This window comes from Notamacropus eugenii, chromosome 5 (genome assembly GCF_028372415.1).
Source record: "Notamacropus eugenii isolate mMacEug1 chromosome 5, mMacEug1.pri_v2, whole genome shotgun sequence".
Taxonomy (NCBI): Eukaryota; Metazoa; Chordata; class Mammalia; order Diprotodontia; family Macropodidae; genus Notamacropus; species Notamacropus eugenii.
In genome coordinates this window covers 137235449-137254091 of record NC_092876.1, presented here as the reverse complement: position 1 = coordinate 137254091, position 18643 = coordinate 137235449, and the positions used below count along the sequence as shown (strand labels likewise).

General features: G+C 42.8%; 1 protein-coding gene across 6 annotated transcripts in view; it reads right to left on the bottom strand.

Moving 5' to 3' along the window:
- The window catches only part of CADM1 (cell adhesion molecule 1), a 356429-nt gene extending 340604 nt beyond the window's left edge, over window positions 1-15825 (bottom strand). For 5 of the 6 annotated variants that reach the window (XM_072611032.1, XM_072611034.1, XM_072611036.1 and 2 more), the window contains exon 1: window positions 15557-15825. In XM_072611032.1, coding sequence (XP_072467133.1) covers window positions 15557-15686 — 130 coding nt within the window. In that variant the 5' untranslated portion in view covers window positions 15687-15825. The remainder of the gene's footprint in view (window positions 1-15556) is intronic. The other variant, XM_072611033.1, reaches the window with a different exon arrangement.
- Window positions 15826-18643: the final 2818 nt, after the last annotated feature.

Genomic DNA, 18643 nt, shown 5'->3' with positions numbered 1-18643 from the left:
AAAAGACATCTTCTCCACTAATCACAATCCACCCTAACCATCCTCTCTCCCTTTACCCTTTCTCGGCAGTTATATCATTACGCACTGTTGTTGCTTAACATTTTCACTGTTTTCTTGTCTCCTCAAACTAAAAGCTCCTAACATAATATAATCGAGTTGAAAGAGACCCTAGAGGATATCTAGTCTAACCAGTACCTAAATAGGAATCCCTTAATAAACAGGTTTTTTTATTAATTTTTTCAATTAACAAGAATTTCTTTTATCTCCCTCCCCACCTCCAATTGAACCTCCAATGGCATGATCTTGAATTCCCTTACACCATTCTGGTTACCATTCTTGGCATGCACTCTAACTTACCAAACTGGTCTGTCCTAAAATGTGAGTATACATGTTTTGTACTTTATTTGTATCTATCACATCTAACTGAATGCTATATACACTGGTAATTACACAGATACCTACTGAATGAATAACTTATCAGCTTTTCCATTTTTATATACTGTCCATATAATCCATAACTGGATTATAAATTTATTTTTCATATCTATCTCTTCCCCATTCCCCAAGTACAGAGGAAGAGTTCAAGCCAACATCTTAAAGAGATAGTGACATCATTTTAAAAAAAACAATCCTAGAACCTTGAAATATATTCTATTAAAACCCAACTTTCCACCTACTCACCTTATGAAATAAGGATAAAGAGATATAATCACTGAGATATTAATGTGGAAATAGAGATCATTGTTGGTTAGAGAAGGTGAACATTCTGTTCATGCCTTCGTCTGAAGTCACAGTCCTTACGCTGACCTGATTTATACTTCTTCAGCAAAAAGGGATTATACAATCTGAGGACATTTCAGGAGTAAAAGCATTGCAGAAGGGATAGGCTATTTAAGTAACTACCATTTTGTTTTTATGAAAACATTCAGAGGAAGAAAACGAGTAATCTAGAAAACAGGCCCTAGATGCAACTGTTTTTCCAACAAGGTGTTTCAAAGCCTTCCCCATCTAATTCTACAGTAGATGGGATTGATGGACTCATCTTTTCCTCCCCTTGGACAATATTGAATCATATACTACACACTAACATGCTGACAAAAATTTTATTTCAGATATATAATTTTTCTAGCATATAAGCATCAAATCTATTTTGCTTGTCATCAGCTGGCCCACACTGCAACTGATATATTTACTGGAGGTAATGCCAGTGAAAGAGGATTGGTTTTGTACTTCCCACATGCAGTATTTCTCTATAGAGGTAATCCCTAGAAAAATGGCCACCAAGAAACAGAATATGACAGATTTTGGTAAGCAAGGAAGACATATAATTCTTCTCAAAACCTAAACTAATTGAGCTAATCCACACAAAATTCCTAAGCAAATACAACTGTGTAACCTAAGACAATATATAGCTCTGTAGCTGCAAGGAAAACATCAATAAAGTACTCTTAATTCTCCGTAACTCAAGGCATGTGAAGAACCAAGGCATGGACCAAGTTGCCTACATGCCTTAGGCAGGGAAAACAGAAGGTTAAATAGATGGATGTGAGCTGAAGAGAGCTCTTTAGGAATAAGCCATAAAAAAACAAGTTATGATAGGTCCTCCTTCCCGACCAACACTGTCAGGGGGTTGGAATTACTGATTAGGGATCAAAATTGACGGCTTCCCCAAAGTTATCACATGTGGTAGTGAGAAAAATAGCTTTTAAAAAATGTCTCTTCAAGGTCACAAATATATCAATGTCACAAATGCATTTAAAAAAATATTACAGCAATAAACTCTGGTTAGAAAAGGTTCCACCTCTATATTCACAGGGAAGAACAAACTCCAAACTTCTCCTAAATTAAAAATAAATGCTGGAAAGCACACACTCTCATGCTTTCTCATCTTCCTAACAAACATACATACACACACACACACGTACACATATATATACACACAAAAAAAAAAATCAAAGGGAAAAACCACTTTTTTTAATTAAAAATCTCATCATTTTGCTCATTTAAGTTTAATTTTAATAACATATTATCTGGCAGAAACATCGGGCATTACCAGTACAAATACTGTAAACATTTCCACAAAACAGGCTGGCTAACCATCTCATTTAAAAAACAGAGACACTGCAACAAGCAGTTTCTCACGCTTGATCCGATTACTATGATCTATTTTTTGATCCTGTAGCCATGGACTCGACATATATCTTTATTACGGTGCAGGAAAAACTGTTACCCTGGGGTTTAAATTTCCCTATTTTCAACATGTCTCTTCTGAGAATATCTATCAGTTTTGAGACAAGCCTCTGTCGTAAGCTAAGGTAGAGAGAGGCTGATGGTAGGAGTCGATAAGTTTCTCAGTTTGTTACCTCATTGCTAACATGCTGATACCACTTCCACAATGACTTCAATCCATACCATGTTCAGGGACAGAAACTGGTCCCCTCTCATCCACTGCCTAGTAGGTATGTGTCCTTTAATGAAAGATGGACTTACCTTCTCCTTCTAGCAGTTTCATAATAATTAAAAGTACCTAAACATACCCATCCCTCCTAAAGGTCCAGGCTTAGTAGCACAGCATGACATAAACAGGAAGCACACAGTTATGAGCCAAGGATCTTTATTTCTATAAACTTTGAACAAGACAATGGCTAAGCCCACAGTCTCCAAGCCCCAGTAAAAGCTACATGCCCTAACACTTTCTGTCAGTACCAAATGAAAATAGGTCAATTGCATTAACTGCTATAAACCTATATATGTTAGGAACAAGGTGGCTGAGAAGTCTAAAAGCTTGCCAGTCTAAAGGCTGTGTTAAGCCTTCCTTGGTAACCAGGACTGGTGAGGATATTAACTGTAATTTAACTGACAAAAGGCAACTTTTCTTTCTTATGAAGGTTATCTCCAATTGGATAAGAGTTATTAGTCAGAGGCAAGGTAGTGAGTGGATGGTCAAAACCAACATTTGTGAAGCTAGTCCATAGTCATACAACAGTCCGTATGAAAAGAAAGACCCAAATCTAACATAGACCTTTTTTTGGATTTCGTTAGCCTAGCTTATATAAATTAGCCTACCATGTTGGTGAAAGATAGTAGTTTGGAACTATCATCCAAGATGAAAGGTGACTCGGACATGAAAGAGAAAGGCATCTAAAGTAAAATAAAACCAAATGAAAACACTGTATACAGCCACAGTCAAATGACAGAACCCAACTGAGAACTCAACACACTTGACAAATAATGGAACAGGTAGTACGAATACCTATATATTTCATTTAATACATACTTCAGGCATCCATAATTTCTTTCAGTGTTGGAACTCCTTCCAGGAACATATCATTATCCCTGCATGCCTTAGTGAATCGTATTTGAGACAAAAAATTCATCACCCTTCTGCCAACGTGATAATGAGCCCCACCTAATTTCCATCAACAGATCTTCCACTCAAGTCCTATTGATAAATATATTTAAAGGCATGTTTTTGCAGTGAGATTTAAAAGTTAGGTAAGACATGTTATAATTTCAATAAATGATACATACCGAAGTCCTCCCAAAAAGCATCTATCATTATGTGCTCAACAGTACAGCGTCGAATCCTTACCATCAGCTTCACCAAGGCGATTCTACTCATTCCCAAAGAAAATTCATCCAGAGGTGTGATCTCACTCAGTGATTCCAACTGCTAGTTTTCTTTTCTATGTACATAGTTCATGAACTCTTCCAACCCTGATATTTCTTAGTATCCAGAGATATTTTATTACATGAATGGTAATTGCTACTAATACAAAGAAGTGATGCTAATATATACATATGGCAACTTCCTAACCAATAATACACTTCATTACCATTGGGCTCTAATAAAAAACATATTTTATACAACCAAAGCCACATCTTTCTAAATATACATCAGATCTCACACTGCTTTTAGTGGTGGTGGTGGTAATATTTGTGAAGTGCTTTAAGATTTGCAAAGAATTTAACAAACATTATCTCTTTTCATCCACGCAACAAGGTGTGGGAGATGCTACTATCACTATTTTATAGGTGAGAAAACTGAGGCAGACAGAGGGTTAAGTGGCTCCAGGTCCAGTGTAACGTCAAAATGAAATTTTTAGTCTCACTGTTCTATAAGCTAAACTTGATCTCCTCCTTACCTAGTCTGGTTCAGTGATTGTTTTGCTTTAAGAAAAAAGGACTAGCTAACAATCAATCTGATTACCCACAAAAATGATTTTTTTTTAGACATCACTTTGCAATGATAACACTAGCACAAAATAGGCAGAGAAAGGGATAATTCAGGGTCATTTAACTTAATTTCTACTTGAACCTTTTAAAAGATAAAACCACTGGGGCAAACGATTCAGTACTAAATTAAATTTGGGGAGTTTCTGTTTCACAAGTTTCCAGTGTTTGGGTGTTTCTTCAAGAAAAATAAGGCAATGTTCTTTTCTCTTCAGAAGGGCGCATCAGGTTGATGATCTGTAAGTGTCCCTGGCTTAGTGTTCACAGTCAGATATAGCTGAGGGACAACAAAACACCCTTCTGCTAGAGTTACCTACATCTTCATTCTAAGACATCCCCAACACAGACATTTTCTAACACTCTGCAAATGCTCAACTGTGCCTCCACAACATTTTAAAAAATTATGCCATAGAAGCTCCTCCCAAAGGACAAGATGAAAAACAACCTGATCGTAAGAAAAAGGATGTTCATCACAAGATGGCTGACCACCCAACTATGGTCTGAAAACAGCATCTGAAAAATATGTCTAAAAAATGTGGTCTCACACATGAAACCATTTACTAAGGCTTGGAGGGAATGCCTACATAGATTAAATTTCAACTTTTTTAAAATGTGTTTTGTATCTAAATATCTAGGGAAGCTAGATGGCAAAGTAGATAGAGCACCAGGTTTGGAATCAGGAAGATATGAGTTCAAATCCAGCCTCAGACACTTACTAGCTGTGACTCTGGACAAGTCACTTAACCCTGCCTACTTCAGTTTCCTCATCGCTGTAGAATGAGCTGGAGAAGGAAAAGGCAAACCACTCCACTATCTTTGCCAAGGAAACCCCAAACGGCATCACAAAGAGTTGCACATGATTGAAATGAATGAACAACAATCTCACTATTGAAGTAAAAAAAAAATGGAGAAGGAATGGTGACAAATACTGCTTCCAGATAACACCTGTGAAAAGAGCCTTCAAACCAAAGTGTGTGCTCAGACACAGTAATGAATGTTTCAGTTTTCCTTGGTGGCTCTCAGAACTCACTTTCTTGGATATCACCCTGCTGCTAAAAAAAAAAAAAAAAAAAAAAAAAAAAAGCAGCCAAAGTGAGAGCCCTGCCATGAGGCTCCAAAATCTGCTGAAGACTGTTGATCGTTATGGAGTGTTGTTTTGAAACCTAATTTGTTGAAAATATTTATTTAGCGATGCAGACCAGTACTTCAGAGACTTGTCCTTCCATCAGGGCACAGTTCCCCAAACATGTGTTTCTTAGTCATTTAAGGCAAGAAATATGAGAAGAGTTAACACTCAATCTGGTATCAGTCTCCCTTGGATTCTGCCCTCTCCTCTTCACAAGATGCGTTTTGCTAATTTGGGCCCAGAAGAGTAGCTCCCAACAAAGCACCTGAGATTTTTGACCCATAGCATCCTCCCTATTTTCAGGTGGCCTTAATGGTTTTCCCTGAAGGTCTTGCTTTTTCAACTTGCAATTTTTAAGCCAATTACAGTGTTTTAATGTGGCAGTAAAGCTCAATGTTCAAATACTGTCTACTGCACATGCACAATAAATTCTCAACATTTTAAAGTTTAAAATCTTCATTAAAAATATAATCAAAATATCAAGATGTTATGGCAAAGAAATGCCTAGCATTAAAAAAAGAAAACATTTATGTATAAATCTGCAAAACAGAATGGGAAGTCCCAGGATTGGGGTATATTGTGAATATTGCATGTTAATGAGGGTGAAATCTGTTTGCATGATAGGTTTAAGATAAGGTGTTACTCCTCAAAGTAGGCAAGGAGATTTCTCAGTTATTCTCCATCTGTAAAGCAGGAGGAATCATGAAGCAAAGAAAGAGACTAAGATACAATTTTGTCCAATGGAAGCCAGCAAGAGATTGCTTTATTCCTCAGTTTCACTGGAGTTGCTTGAAAGTAACTACTTCCAATCACACAGGTCTGGATCAGGACTGGACTGCACTGAAAATGGAAGGAAAGATTGGGGTGAGTGTTTAGGACATGATAGAGCAATTGCTGGAGAGCCCTGAAGCAAATTCTGAGGCATCTGAAATGGATATAAGACACAATTATGGACCAGCATACATTTCTAAGCTGTAGAGTGACATTGTCAAAACAACACTTAAAGACAATTATTGCTGATAGGTCTAGGCTGGATGGTCAAAAAGCCGAGATTGACAGCAGGGAGGCTGGATTGTAAACCACTACATTATCCATGGTGAAGCAATAAAGATTTTGGACTATCACAATGGCTACAAAAATGAAGAAAGGAAGAGGTGTGGTTGGGAAATGATCAATCCAATTTGCTATTAGATTACAAACAAGAAGAGCAGTTAATAAGGAAAGGGCAGTAATTAGCAAGAACTCCCAAATCTGAGACCCTGGATTTTGAAGAAGATAGGATCATTCTAAATAATAAAGAAATTGGGAATCATTAGCAGCTATTGGAGGGAAATGATGAACTGGATTCCAGACGTCCTAAATTTGGTTTCTAACCAAATGGACAGAATTACAAACTATAGGTAGCACGGAGTAAAAGCTCTGGTTTTCAATTTAAGCTACAATCCCTCTGGACCTCAGTTTCCTTAATTGTAGATGAAAAGGTTAAACCTGTAAACTGTATAGAACATCTAAAACTTAATTTATAAATAAAATTCAGAATCGAAAAGCTTCTTTCCCATCACTCAATTTTCCTCATAAAATAAGTATATGCGCCACCTCTGAAGGAGTCTTGGTAAAGAGAACATACTGCACAAAATAGCCTCTAAGTTACCATGAACCAGAAACATGTGACACAGTTGTTAAACATTCTGCTTGTGTACATTTGGGAATAGACATGATGCAAACTTTCTAAGCACAGCCGTCAAGTAGGGCGACCAAGATGGGAAGGAAACATAATCACACAAGTCGAAGGAATTGGGACGTTTTTAGCCTCAAGGTTAGAAAACTTAGAGCAAGACAAACTGTAGTCAAGTCTTTGGTGGATGTTAAGGAGGAGAAAAATTAAATTTGTTCTTGCTTGACCACAGAGGGTAGACCTAAGAGTAATGATTCTAATTTTCAAAGAAGTAAATTTTGGCTCAATGTAAAATAGACAAGAAAACTATTCTAAATGAAGCCTTAAAAAACAGTAAGTTTTCTATCACTGGAAATGTTTAAGCATAGGTTTTTGTATGATTACTAGTAAGGAGTTTTGTAAAGGGAAGCCACTGTCTGAAAGGCATCGTTTTTGAACCACTAAGATTCTACGACTTAATAACTGAAAGACAACTCACTCTCCTCTGTCATCCCAGCTCAGCTCTCCTGATGTGCACCCAGGTATCCTGGTTCTGCTCTCCTCTTGTTTCTTCAGATTTGTTGACAAAGGATAAAACATAGCTCATTCCCACCCAATGAACATTTTTCCTTTTTTTAAAAATAGTTTGGTTTTTTTTCAAAATGAATGCATGTGTAAAGTGGCAAGAAGGAGAGTTAACGTGTACATGATTAACTTTCTGATATTTTGTAAATAAATGTAAATTGTTAAAAAAAAGAAAAAGTCTTCATAGACATTTCATAGTTCCATACAGCAACGCCACATCGCTAAAAATGGAACGAGCACTCTAACCTTCCCATGGATTGTGGCCTGCTTAGCCTTGGAAAAATGCTGCTTGTACTAGGGCCTTTCAAAAGCCAGCAGATCTGCCATAGTAGTTCATACTGGAGTTGGATTTAAATCCCATGGCTGACACTTACTAATGCAATACAGCCATAAATAAGTCACTTAACCTCTCTGAGTCTCAGGTTCCTCATCTGTAAAATGGAAATAATATCTGTAGTACCTCTTCACAGTCTTCATAGGAAGGCTAAAATGAGGTAATGCTTTCTAAATATCCATTTCATGTTGTAACTGTTATCATTAGTGTACCAAGCAGCTTCTCTCTCAGATCATTCCATTTTAAGCCTATTTAATGTTTCTGAAATAGTGAAATCAAAATTTGAGGTCAAATGATTACATTCCAACAAAACAAGTGCACAGCATTTTTTTTTTTGTTCAGTTGCAAGGACTTTCTTAGGCCAGTGACAGCTGATCATCGTAAGGCTATATTTCAGGCATCCTTTTGTTAGTAACAGTTTTTTTCAAAAAAAAAGTTACCTGACTTCCCTCTGTCTCACCCAAAGTTTCTCTTTTTGAGCAGTGCAGGTCACGCATCACTTGGCTGTATATAAACATAGATATCCACACCTCTCTCTTCTAACCCTAGTTGGGAGTCAACTGCACCAAAGCTTTTGTGAGCCAGCACTGGAAGATCTTCAAAGAAAACTGCCCATTAACCACAAAGCAGCTGCTGGCTAGAGCATGCAATTTAAACCTCTGAAAAAAGAAACTGTGGCTTCTGAAATTTAAACAAGGAGGTACCACTTGTAATTACAAACATTCCAGTGGGTTCTTTCCTTCATTGATGGTTTCCAAACAAAAGCTTTTTATTTGATTTTGGTGGCACTCCCCAAACACTCACTGTAGGCATTCCTTTGTGCTTTCTTGTACCGGGTCCAGTTCCCCAGGAGAGACGCAGGAAGCTTTTACCTGGCCAGCTCAATTCGTACCCCACTAAACCATCATATGTGTAATTACTTGTTTGGCTGGAAACCAGAAAATCAAATGCTTCAGATTTATGGTCCACATTAAATACAATGCTCAAGAAAAAGCCTGTTTTTCTAAAAACTCACATCCCATGAACCTCTCTGAAAATGGAGCCAACCACTTTTAATAGGAGGGCAAAAAAAATAAAAGCTCAGAGGATTACCACTAAAGCATTCCAACACTTTGGACTAAATTTAAAAGTTATGCTTTTTTTTTTAAATAAATGCAGAAATGTACTGTTAGATGTAGTTAAGTTCCTTTTCTTCTCTCCTCTCCTGCCCTACAAAAAAAAAAGTAACCACAAAATATACATTTTTCATATGGGCCTCAGGTACCAAGTATTTTGTAATTACATTGGTTATAAAATATGCAATGTAAACACTTAAGTTGGCCAGTCCAAAATGGCAAAAAGGGGAGGGAACAAACACATTTTTCTTTTTTTTTCACTGTTTCTTACACTTACAAACATAAAGACAAATAAATGCCACTGAAATTTTAAAATACTAACATATCATTAAAATGTCTCCCAGCCCCTAAACTAAGATAAATCATGCCAAGAAGAGCATACAGAAAGAACTCTGGACTTAAAAGAGCCAGAAAGACCTGGTCATTAGAACCATTCTTCTGTAACTTCCTGTTGCTTGCCAGCTGAGCGACCTTAGATTAGTCACTTAACTTCTCTGAGCCTCAGTTTCCATATCTGTAAAATAAGGATAACAATGTTGGCAACTATGTACTTCACAGGACTGGAGTAAATAAATAAGATTGCATGGAAAATACTCTCTAAACAACAAAGCACTCTATAAACGTATCATCTTTATCATTATTATTATTAAACTTATCTACCTTTAATATTATTTTTCCAGATAAGAGAACTTCATATAAATGGAAATGTCCAAATTGATCAAGTTTAAAAAAAGCAACTAAAACTGAAGAGACAGCATGGAAAAGGACATTTACTCTAGAGGACCTGGATTCAAATTCTGCCTTGGAGACTTCCTACCCCTGTAACCTCAGACAAGTCACTAGCTTCAGTTTCCTTTTCTATGAAACCGGGGAATTGAATTCTGGAGCCTCTAAGGCTCCTTGGTCACTTCTAGCTCTAGATCGATGATACTACGATAACTCCATTCCTTCATACATAGGGTTTAAGCACTACAATACAGCATCATCCCCCACCAAATAAACAAACCAAAGCCCTAATCTATCCAAGTCGGGGTCTAAGCAAGGCTCCAAGACAAGCCCAGTCCAGGCTGCAATCTCATCCTCTGTCCTTGATTAGCTTCCCTAGCAGCCTATTTGCTACCCAATGACTTTATACTTCAGCAATCCCTCTATCCCCTTCCTCTCTTCTTTATCTAAACCAAGTAAGTGCAGCATTGGATTTGCCAGTGAATGCAGTCAAGGAGATAATGTAGTGCTTTTCTAGCACTTTGCAAAACTTGAAAGTATTGTCTAAATGTCAGTTATTATTGGAATTATTATCATTAGGGATACTAATAATATTACTATTAGCAATGATTATTAGGATCACTAATTAGTAATTATTACATACTAGTAATGTGATTATTAGTGATCTTAATAATCATTCTTACGACCCACACCCCCAAAGGTCAAACTGCTGCTGGGAAAACCCAGAACTGCTTTTGATCCCTACCTGAGAACGCCCTAATTCTGAGGCCAGCTTTGTATCTTTCATAGAAGGAATCTTATGTGTTTACGCTGAAGAGAAAGGACAAATTTGGATTTGGCTGAAATAAATCTATTTCTGCTCAAACATAACACTTAGACCACAAACACAGTCCCCAACGCTCCCCGACAAAGATTTCTTAGATAGCTTTTACTATACTCAATTCCAGTACGTGACTAATTAAGTCCAAAGATTTTAGGGTTACTTGTTAACATTAAATAGGACCCTGACAATGACAAGTCCTATCTCCCTATCACCCCAGAATTCCAAACAAAGGTTTCTGGAGCTATAACTATTCCTGAAGCCTCCAAGATCTAAAATGTTCTTAGCCGAGATGCACCTTGAATGACCCTACAATCCTTGCTGAACATCACTGGTCTATGGAGGAGGACATGAAATTAATGAGAAAAACCCTTGACTGGGTGGGAGGAGGAAGACTTGGGTCCTAGCCCTAGTTGTCACTAATGCATTAGTGGTATAACCTTAGACAAGTCACTTAATCTCTGAGCCAAAATTTCTTCACCAATTATCAGGTGAGAAGATAGAAATAAATGATCTCTTACCATTGTTAAATTTCTGTGAGTCTATTAATGTCACAAACTCCTCAAAGGTGAAATTAAGAAAAGACCTCCTTATCCCTGAAGTGTTTTATTTACAAAGAAATGAACATGTACATCTGCCTGTGCATATACATACAATATATATGCTTCTGACACGTACCATTAGAAGCTTTTATGGGACTAATTAGCTCCCAACTCAAAGCAGCAAATTTTCAATTCTGCAACAGATGTCGCTGTGTGATTTCTCCCTTTCATGCTGGTATTTCTTGGTTAATAAATGCCCAGTGCAGCGGTCAGTAATATTCTTCTTAACTGAATTTATACAGAGATAGGATTTTATGGTTTTATTTCCCTTTAGTTCTCTCTTCTAATACTAAGAAGTTTTCTTTCAGTATCGTAACGCTGATTACCTCAGCTCAATTTAACAGGGTCCTCATTAAAATAAGCCTTATTTTCAAGTTACGTTTTGCGGAAATGAGAGTTCCATGTGGCAGATACAGCATTTAAAGATTATCATACACAGAAAGAAAACTAAAGAGTCTGAGATGGTTTACATTCATAACAATGTTGTGAAAAAAATTTTAAAGCCGGAATATTGTTTAGTGAGCCAAAACTTCAGGCCAAGAAGCATTAAAAATTCACTGTGCATAAAGCTAAAATTTACCAGGTATGGGCAAAAGTCGCTATAAACTCCAAAAAGAGTAATGCTATATATAAGAAAGGCAATACACACAAGAACCTAGTTTTCAAGTGGCAAGTCTAACAGTGCAATAAAATAAAATCAAATGAAATAAAATCGAATAAAGAGCTAATATTGCAATTGTGAAACAACTTAGCCTGACATTCGCTATCAGATGTCATACAAAAGTGTCATGTCTTCCTGCTACAGTCATCCATCTCAACAGGTAGCACTTTCTCCATGTGAAATGCGGAGCTAGGAGGTGAGTCTTGAGAAGTATTTCTTAAGCAGAGGAACCAGTCACCTTTCTCGGCTCAGAGGGGAGCTCGGGAAGACCAGCAGTCAATGTGTCCTGGATTCATCTTCTCTCGGAACAACTCCAAAGGATGAGAAGTCAGGAAGGGAGGAAGTAAAAGTGTCACATCAGTTTACTTCTTTCCTATCCCACTCCCCTTTACCAAGAGGGCCATTGGGGAAAACTGGATAGAGCATGTACAACATACATATGAATAAAGCTCTTTGTTCCAGAGAACTGCCTGCTCTTTTATTCCCCCCCTTTTCGTATTTGTTCATTTCAAAAGATTACTCAATGGGTCTCTTGTTCTTCCAAAATGTCCCAGGCAAATAATGCAAGCTTGTCTCGACACACAAGTCACTAAATGAAGCCTTGTGTGTCTCCAGTGACACACTGTAAATATAAAGTGGCATTAATGAGGGATATTTTATCAAAGCCATCACAGACAAGAGCAAGTCCCTCCTGCAGGGATTCGACTAGATAGAAGGAAACATAACAATACCAAGGGTGGCACTTTGCAAAGTCCCCTTTCCTGGGAACATGAACCCAGATGAGCCACTACAGAAAGGAGTAAAGCCTTAAGCTGCCCACTCAAAGGACTGCCACCTACCACTAAGACCTACTTTCTAACACCTACCAAAGGAAGAAGGTCAACTACCCTCACTTCACTCAGATTTAAAAGGATGTTATCAGGCATGCAAGAAAAATACAGGAAACACACCTACTCTGACGGTGAGTTTTAGGTAAGCCTGAGCAACCCCATTTCAGTTGCATGCCATTAACATCCATTACATCCAAACCACCACCCCTAGATGGACAGGGAGAAATTCTCTTTCAAAGACAGATGGATTTGTCTCTAAGGGAAAAGAGATTCAAGATCTACTGTACCAAGGCCTTCTGTGGCCTTCCTTAGCTTTTCCAGGATAGATAAAAATGGAACTAGACCAATCGAAGTTAGGAGGCAGCACCAACAGGTTTCCTTTGATTCAGAATCGGAGGCCTGTGAGCAGACTCAAAGCTTTTGTAAGCGTTGAGGGAGAAGAGCCCCACCCTCCTATACCCCTTCTCTCACAAAAATTCTCATCTGGAGTCTCAGACCCGTAGCTACAGCAAAAAGCCCCTTCATGCCAGCACCAGGTCACGATTACATATAAAAATAATCTCAAGGAAGAGTCATCCAAAAATATATTACTCCCTGCTGCAAATCAAACCCAATTACTTTCTAATTTGAACACAATCTGATAACCAGCACACAAACAGCGATGTACACAAGAGCAAGAAACTGCTTCCATGGTAACTGGTAACAGAATTTTCATGTAGCTTTGACATGCACGGGTGAGTTCCCGATCTCTCCTTTACAAGTCAGCGTATATCCCACTCAGGGAAGGCAACTTCTTACAGAAAGATAGTTACAAATACAGCACCGCTACTACCAACACCGCTCCTTCAATGAGAGGCTCGACAGGGTAGGCATGATCTAACAGTACTTTGCAGGGATCCCAGGTCTCCCGTTTCGGTCGGAAGGAAGCCTCCCCGGCAGCGCTCTTCCCTCTCCTTCGCAGCCAATACAAGGCTATTGTTGCTCCTATTATGCGCCAGTAACAGAGCCTTTACACGCTCACGTTAACTGACTCTGGCGCTTCTACAATGCAGCAGCGTGAGGATCTCTTTCAGGAACATTTTATTGAACCCATCCAGGCTCAGACACCGCCAGAAATGAAGTTGTAACGACACCGGCATCGGCTGAGGCCAAACCCAATTACCTCGTAACTCATAAATTAAGAATTCACACAGGAAAAGCACATAAAAACAACCCGGAGACAGACGGGAGAAGAGAGATGGAATCCCGCGTCAGATTCTCGCTCCCGCACGGACCGCGAGCTCGGCTTGCGCAAACCCAGGACTTTCCAAAGCAGCCCAACCCAGCAACTACAAAGCTCAGGTGGCCCCCCGAGACCCCCGCCACCCCATTTACGGCCGGGGGCGGTGTTTACATAACTGTCTGTGCTCTATTGTGTCAACAAAAGGGACGAGGAAGGCGCGTCGGAGGCGAAGGCTGAGGCAGCACCCCACCTCGGCACCCTGGACCTGGGGGGCGCGCGCCGCGGGGCTGAGGGAGCTGGGAACGTGCTCTCGGGATCCTCTCCGCCACTTGTTGCTCCTGCTCGGGCTGCAAGGAGCCGTCCTGCCTCCCCCTCCCCGCCGGGTCCTCCGCGGGCAGGGAAGGAGCGGGGCAGAGGAGAACGTGCAGGGTGTCGGGAGGGGAAGCAGGGGTGCAGCGCGGCCGGCCTCACCGCCGGGAAGTGCCTCGGCTCCCTTTTGTTAGCGAAAGCAAACACTGCCCTCTTCATTCCCAAACGCGCCAACGCGCCCAGCGCCGGGGCAGCCGCACATCGTGCTTCTCCAGCCGAGTCCTCGGCGTTTTAAACAGGGCGGGGGGTGGGTAGGCATGGCCGGTCCCCGGGCAGATCCAGACCCCATATCCCCACCCACGGGGGTTCGGAAAAGACCCATCCGCTCTCTGCTTGACACAAAGGCTGCGGGAAGGGGGGCGGGGGCGGGATGAGAGGGGCATCCTACGCCGCCACCACCCCCAGCCCCAGCCCCAGCCCCTAGGGCTGGCCAGGGAGTGAGGACCAGCTCCTCTCCCCTCCTCTCCGGGAAGGGGACTCCGTCCTCCGGGCAGCTGGAGGGCTCCCAGCTCCTCCTTCCCGCAGAGGCGGCAAGAGCGGCCGCCCCCCGCGCACAGGGGCTGGGGGGAACTTTCCACGCCTGGAGCCCAGCCAGGGAGATCCGCAGCCAAGGGGAGGGGAGAGGAGGGGTGCAATCCCGAGGGTGGAGGCAGCCCGGAGGGAAGCACGAGCGGAGACTGCGTGCAGTTTGGGGAAGCGGGTGCGGGGGCAGCGAACGCAGATTCAGAGAGGTCCGGGGGTGACGGGCGCAGAGTGGCACGGGGGGGACGTGAAGTCACGAGAAATCTGAGGGGGCTTGGGTTAGGTGGGGAGGGGGCTCCGACCAAGCCAAGCCGCAGCCCTGGGGGATGAGCGAGTCAGACGGGCAGTAGGGAGTTGGGTGGAGAGGGGGATCGGGGAGGTGCTGGGGTGCCTACGCTCTCCCCCTCCCCCCTACAGTCTCCGACCCCCGTGAAGCCAAGAGCCCCTCCATATTTACCCCGCTCCCCCGTGGCTCCGGGCTGCCCAAGCCGGAGAGACGGAGCTGCTGCCCGGCCGGAGCAGTCCCCTGGATTCCGACGGGGCTGGGAGGAGGATGGGGGGACGCGCTGCTCCCCTCAAACCCGCCACTCCTCACCCCGCGACGATCGCGGCCGGGCGAGGTTCCCTTGCACGCTGCTTCCCCTTCGGATTTATGAATTGGGGAGGGTGGTCGTCATGGAAACGGCCTCCCCCTCTTGGAAACCACTGCTGGGGTACGTGGAGATTCGGGGAATCGCACCCCGGCGCTAGCACCTACCTGTGGGGATCAGCGCCGCGGCGGAGAGAAGCAACAGCAGCAGTCGAAGCCGGAGCCGGAGCCCGGGAGGCGCCGCCGCCGCCGCCGCCGCCGCACACAGGGATCCGCTCGGCAGCACCGCACTCGCCATGTCGGGCACCTGCCTCAGACTGGCGGCCGCCGCTTCCTCCAGCGTCCGACCGGCCCGCTAATTAGATGTTAATGAGATGCGTTGGGGGCGGAGCCCGCACTGGCCAATCGCAGCGCCCCCTCCCGCTCTCTTCTCTCTGGGGTCTCCCTCCTCCCTCACCAACCCCTCCCGCCCCACCCCCCCGCCCCACGCAAGCCGATCGGCGGCGCGCCCGCGCCACCTAGGGGGAGGGGCTTATGCAAATATGTTTATGTTAATAAGGGTCGGGTTCGCTTCCCGGGGATCAAGGTAAAAATCTCCTCTCCGGCTTCGGGCGTGTGGAGACGAACCCTCCGCGAGGCGTTTCTAACTTCCCTGCACACCTTTAATAAGGATGTTTATATCAATCTGCAAATCAAACCGAAAGCTGGGTCACTGCCCTAGGAAATCATTCCACCCTTCTTCCCTGGAGTACCTGGCCTGGGGGGAGCGGGGACCACAGATTTCCGTCACTCACCTTCCACGAGAGAAAAAGCCCTGCGAAGCTGAGACTACTCAGGGGTGGAGAGTGGAAATGCATGTCCCCGGATTTACAAAACAGTCCTGGAGACGTGCGGGGAACTGCCGGAGTGGCAAGGGGAGAGGGAGGCTCCGTCTGGCGCTGCTGCTCTAGCGCCCGTTAGGAAGGGGAAAGCTGGGCACTCGCCCACCCCTCCGCCCAGCCCTCCTGGGCCCCTCCGGAGGGTGCTGAGTCTCCGGAGAAGCTGGAGCAGAGGCAGGCAGCTCGGCCCTCTTCTCCTCTGCCAGCCGCCCCCGAGCAGAACGGGGGTGGGGCGAAATAAAGCCTAACTGTATCTGTATTTATGTATGGGTGCATGTGTACGTGGAGAGGACGGGGCTGCTCTCCAGCCCCAGCCCCGACAGACCCCTGCCCAAGCACTCCAGTCCAGGCTGCTGGAAGCTAGAGCCAGGGCCTCGGGGTTTCATGCCCGGCTCTCTCTAGGAGGAGCTCTGCCAGCCTGCCCTGACAGCTTCTCTGGTCTCTTTCCCCCCTCTTCCCCGAGACACAGCGATCTTGTTGGTCTGCTTTTTAATTACTTATTTTCTCTCCCTCCTGAAGATAGTATGTGCTCTGACCCTCTGTTACTCAAGCATCAAATTGAAGGACGAGCTGTATTAAGTATAAAGGTTTATAATAATTTAAGTATTCATAGAATGCAGAACAATAAGATGTAGGAAATACAATTTGCATAATAAATACCAATATCACAACAGCTAAAACAAACCATGACAAATTATCTGTGGCTCAATGACCAGGAGATGATACAATGTAAATGGCTGAAGACTGAACGGGGCTCTAGGACGCCTACCCAGAAATGAGTTCCCTAACCCCTTATCCTCATCCTGATGAAAATCATAATAATACAAAAAAATCAGAAAGGGAGTGGAGATACTGCTAGCCATCCTGAGCAGTTGCCCTTCAAAACAGCTTACTTTCATTCCTTAGGCAACAACTGTCATTCGAAGACTGTTCTGTCCTCAGAACCCCGGACACTCTACTTCATGATTTTTGCTCTTGCTGTATGAAAGGAAGGCCATCTACCAAGACTCCCCCGAACATCCAGCAGGTGACAGAACTAGCTGTAGCAGAAGAGAATGGGAGAGAGAAGGGTCAGAGGAAACTGGCCGGCAATAATCATGTGTCATCATGGGGGAACACTGCCCAGCCTCTGAAGACTTGTGGTAAACACTGCTACAGATGAGGTTGGGTTTACCTTGGCAGAACCTAATCACTTATTCCTATAGGATAGGCTAGACTAGGCACCAACTGAGAAAGCAGAGACTGTGTCAGGTCGTGGAGAAGGCAGCTTGCTACAATGGAAAGAAACTGACAAAGGAATTCAAATGCTACCTTTGACCTTGGGATTCAAATACCACCTTTGACCTTCTGTCTTCAATTCCTGCCTTTGATACTTACTCTATTGTAATCTTAGCAATTAAACTCCTTAGGCCTCAGTTTTTTCATCTGTAAAAATGAGGGGTTTGGACTAGAATGGTCTCAGGTCTCTCCTAGCTCTAGATATATGACCTTATGAAACTCCGGAAGGGTTGTTGGACAATTTTTGTGTATTTGGCATGAAGAGATGATATGGTGGAGACATCTTGGCATAGAGGGAAAGTCAGTATTGGAGTGACCATTGAGAAGACGCTTAACCTCCTAGACTCCCTTTCTCCCTCCCCCCAACTCCCTTAAGTCTATAATTACGGACAAACTACTTGAAAGGAAGGAGTATCCACACCAAGAATTCTATACACTGGTATGGAGCAAAAAACAAATGTGAAAATGATACGTAAATTACATCATGGGGTTCTTTTCATTAAGCCAGGCCCTCACAATCTTTTTTTATAACAAGAACACAACACATCCAAGGTATAGCGTATTTTATGAAACAAGATCTATGGAAATCTATAGCCAGGACCCAAATCCTCCCACACTCAGAACACAATATGGGGACAGTGGAATACGTGGGGTGTTTTCATCTCGCTTCATTCTCTTGGCACATGAAATGGACACCTACTCAAATCCCCAGTTGGCAAAGAATAACAGTGGATATTACTGTGGGAAATGCTAATGCTTGGTGACTGAGGAATGCAGATGGCTTCAGAAAAACCACACAACTAACTTCCTCTACCTGTATCAGTGCAGGGTAAGGGTAACATCAGCCACTTCCCTGGTGGAGAAACTAAGGCCTTTGGGCACTGCATCTGTGAAAAGAGGAATGGAGAAGAAACAAGTCAGCATTAAGATTTAGCTTCTCTCTCCACTAGCCACCCTCCTCTCCCACCCCCAACTCCTTCACACTGAGGTTCTCGCCAATTGCTTTAACATATGGAACATGTGAAGAACGCATCAAATTCCCACAGCCGCTAAATACAAGTTATGACTACTCCGGCTTTTTCATAGTAAAGCTCGTCAT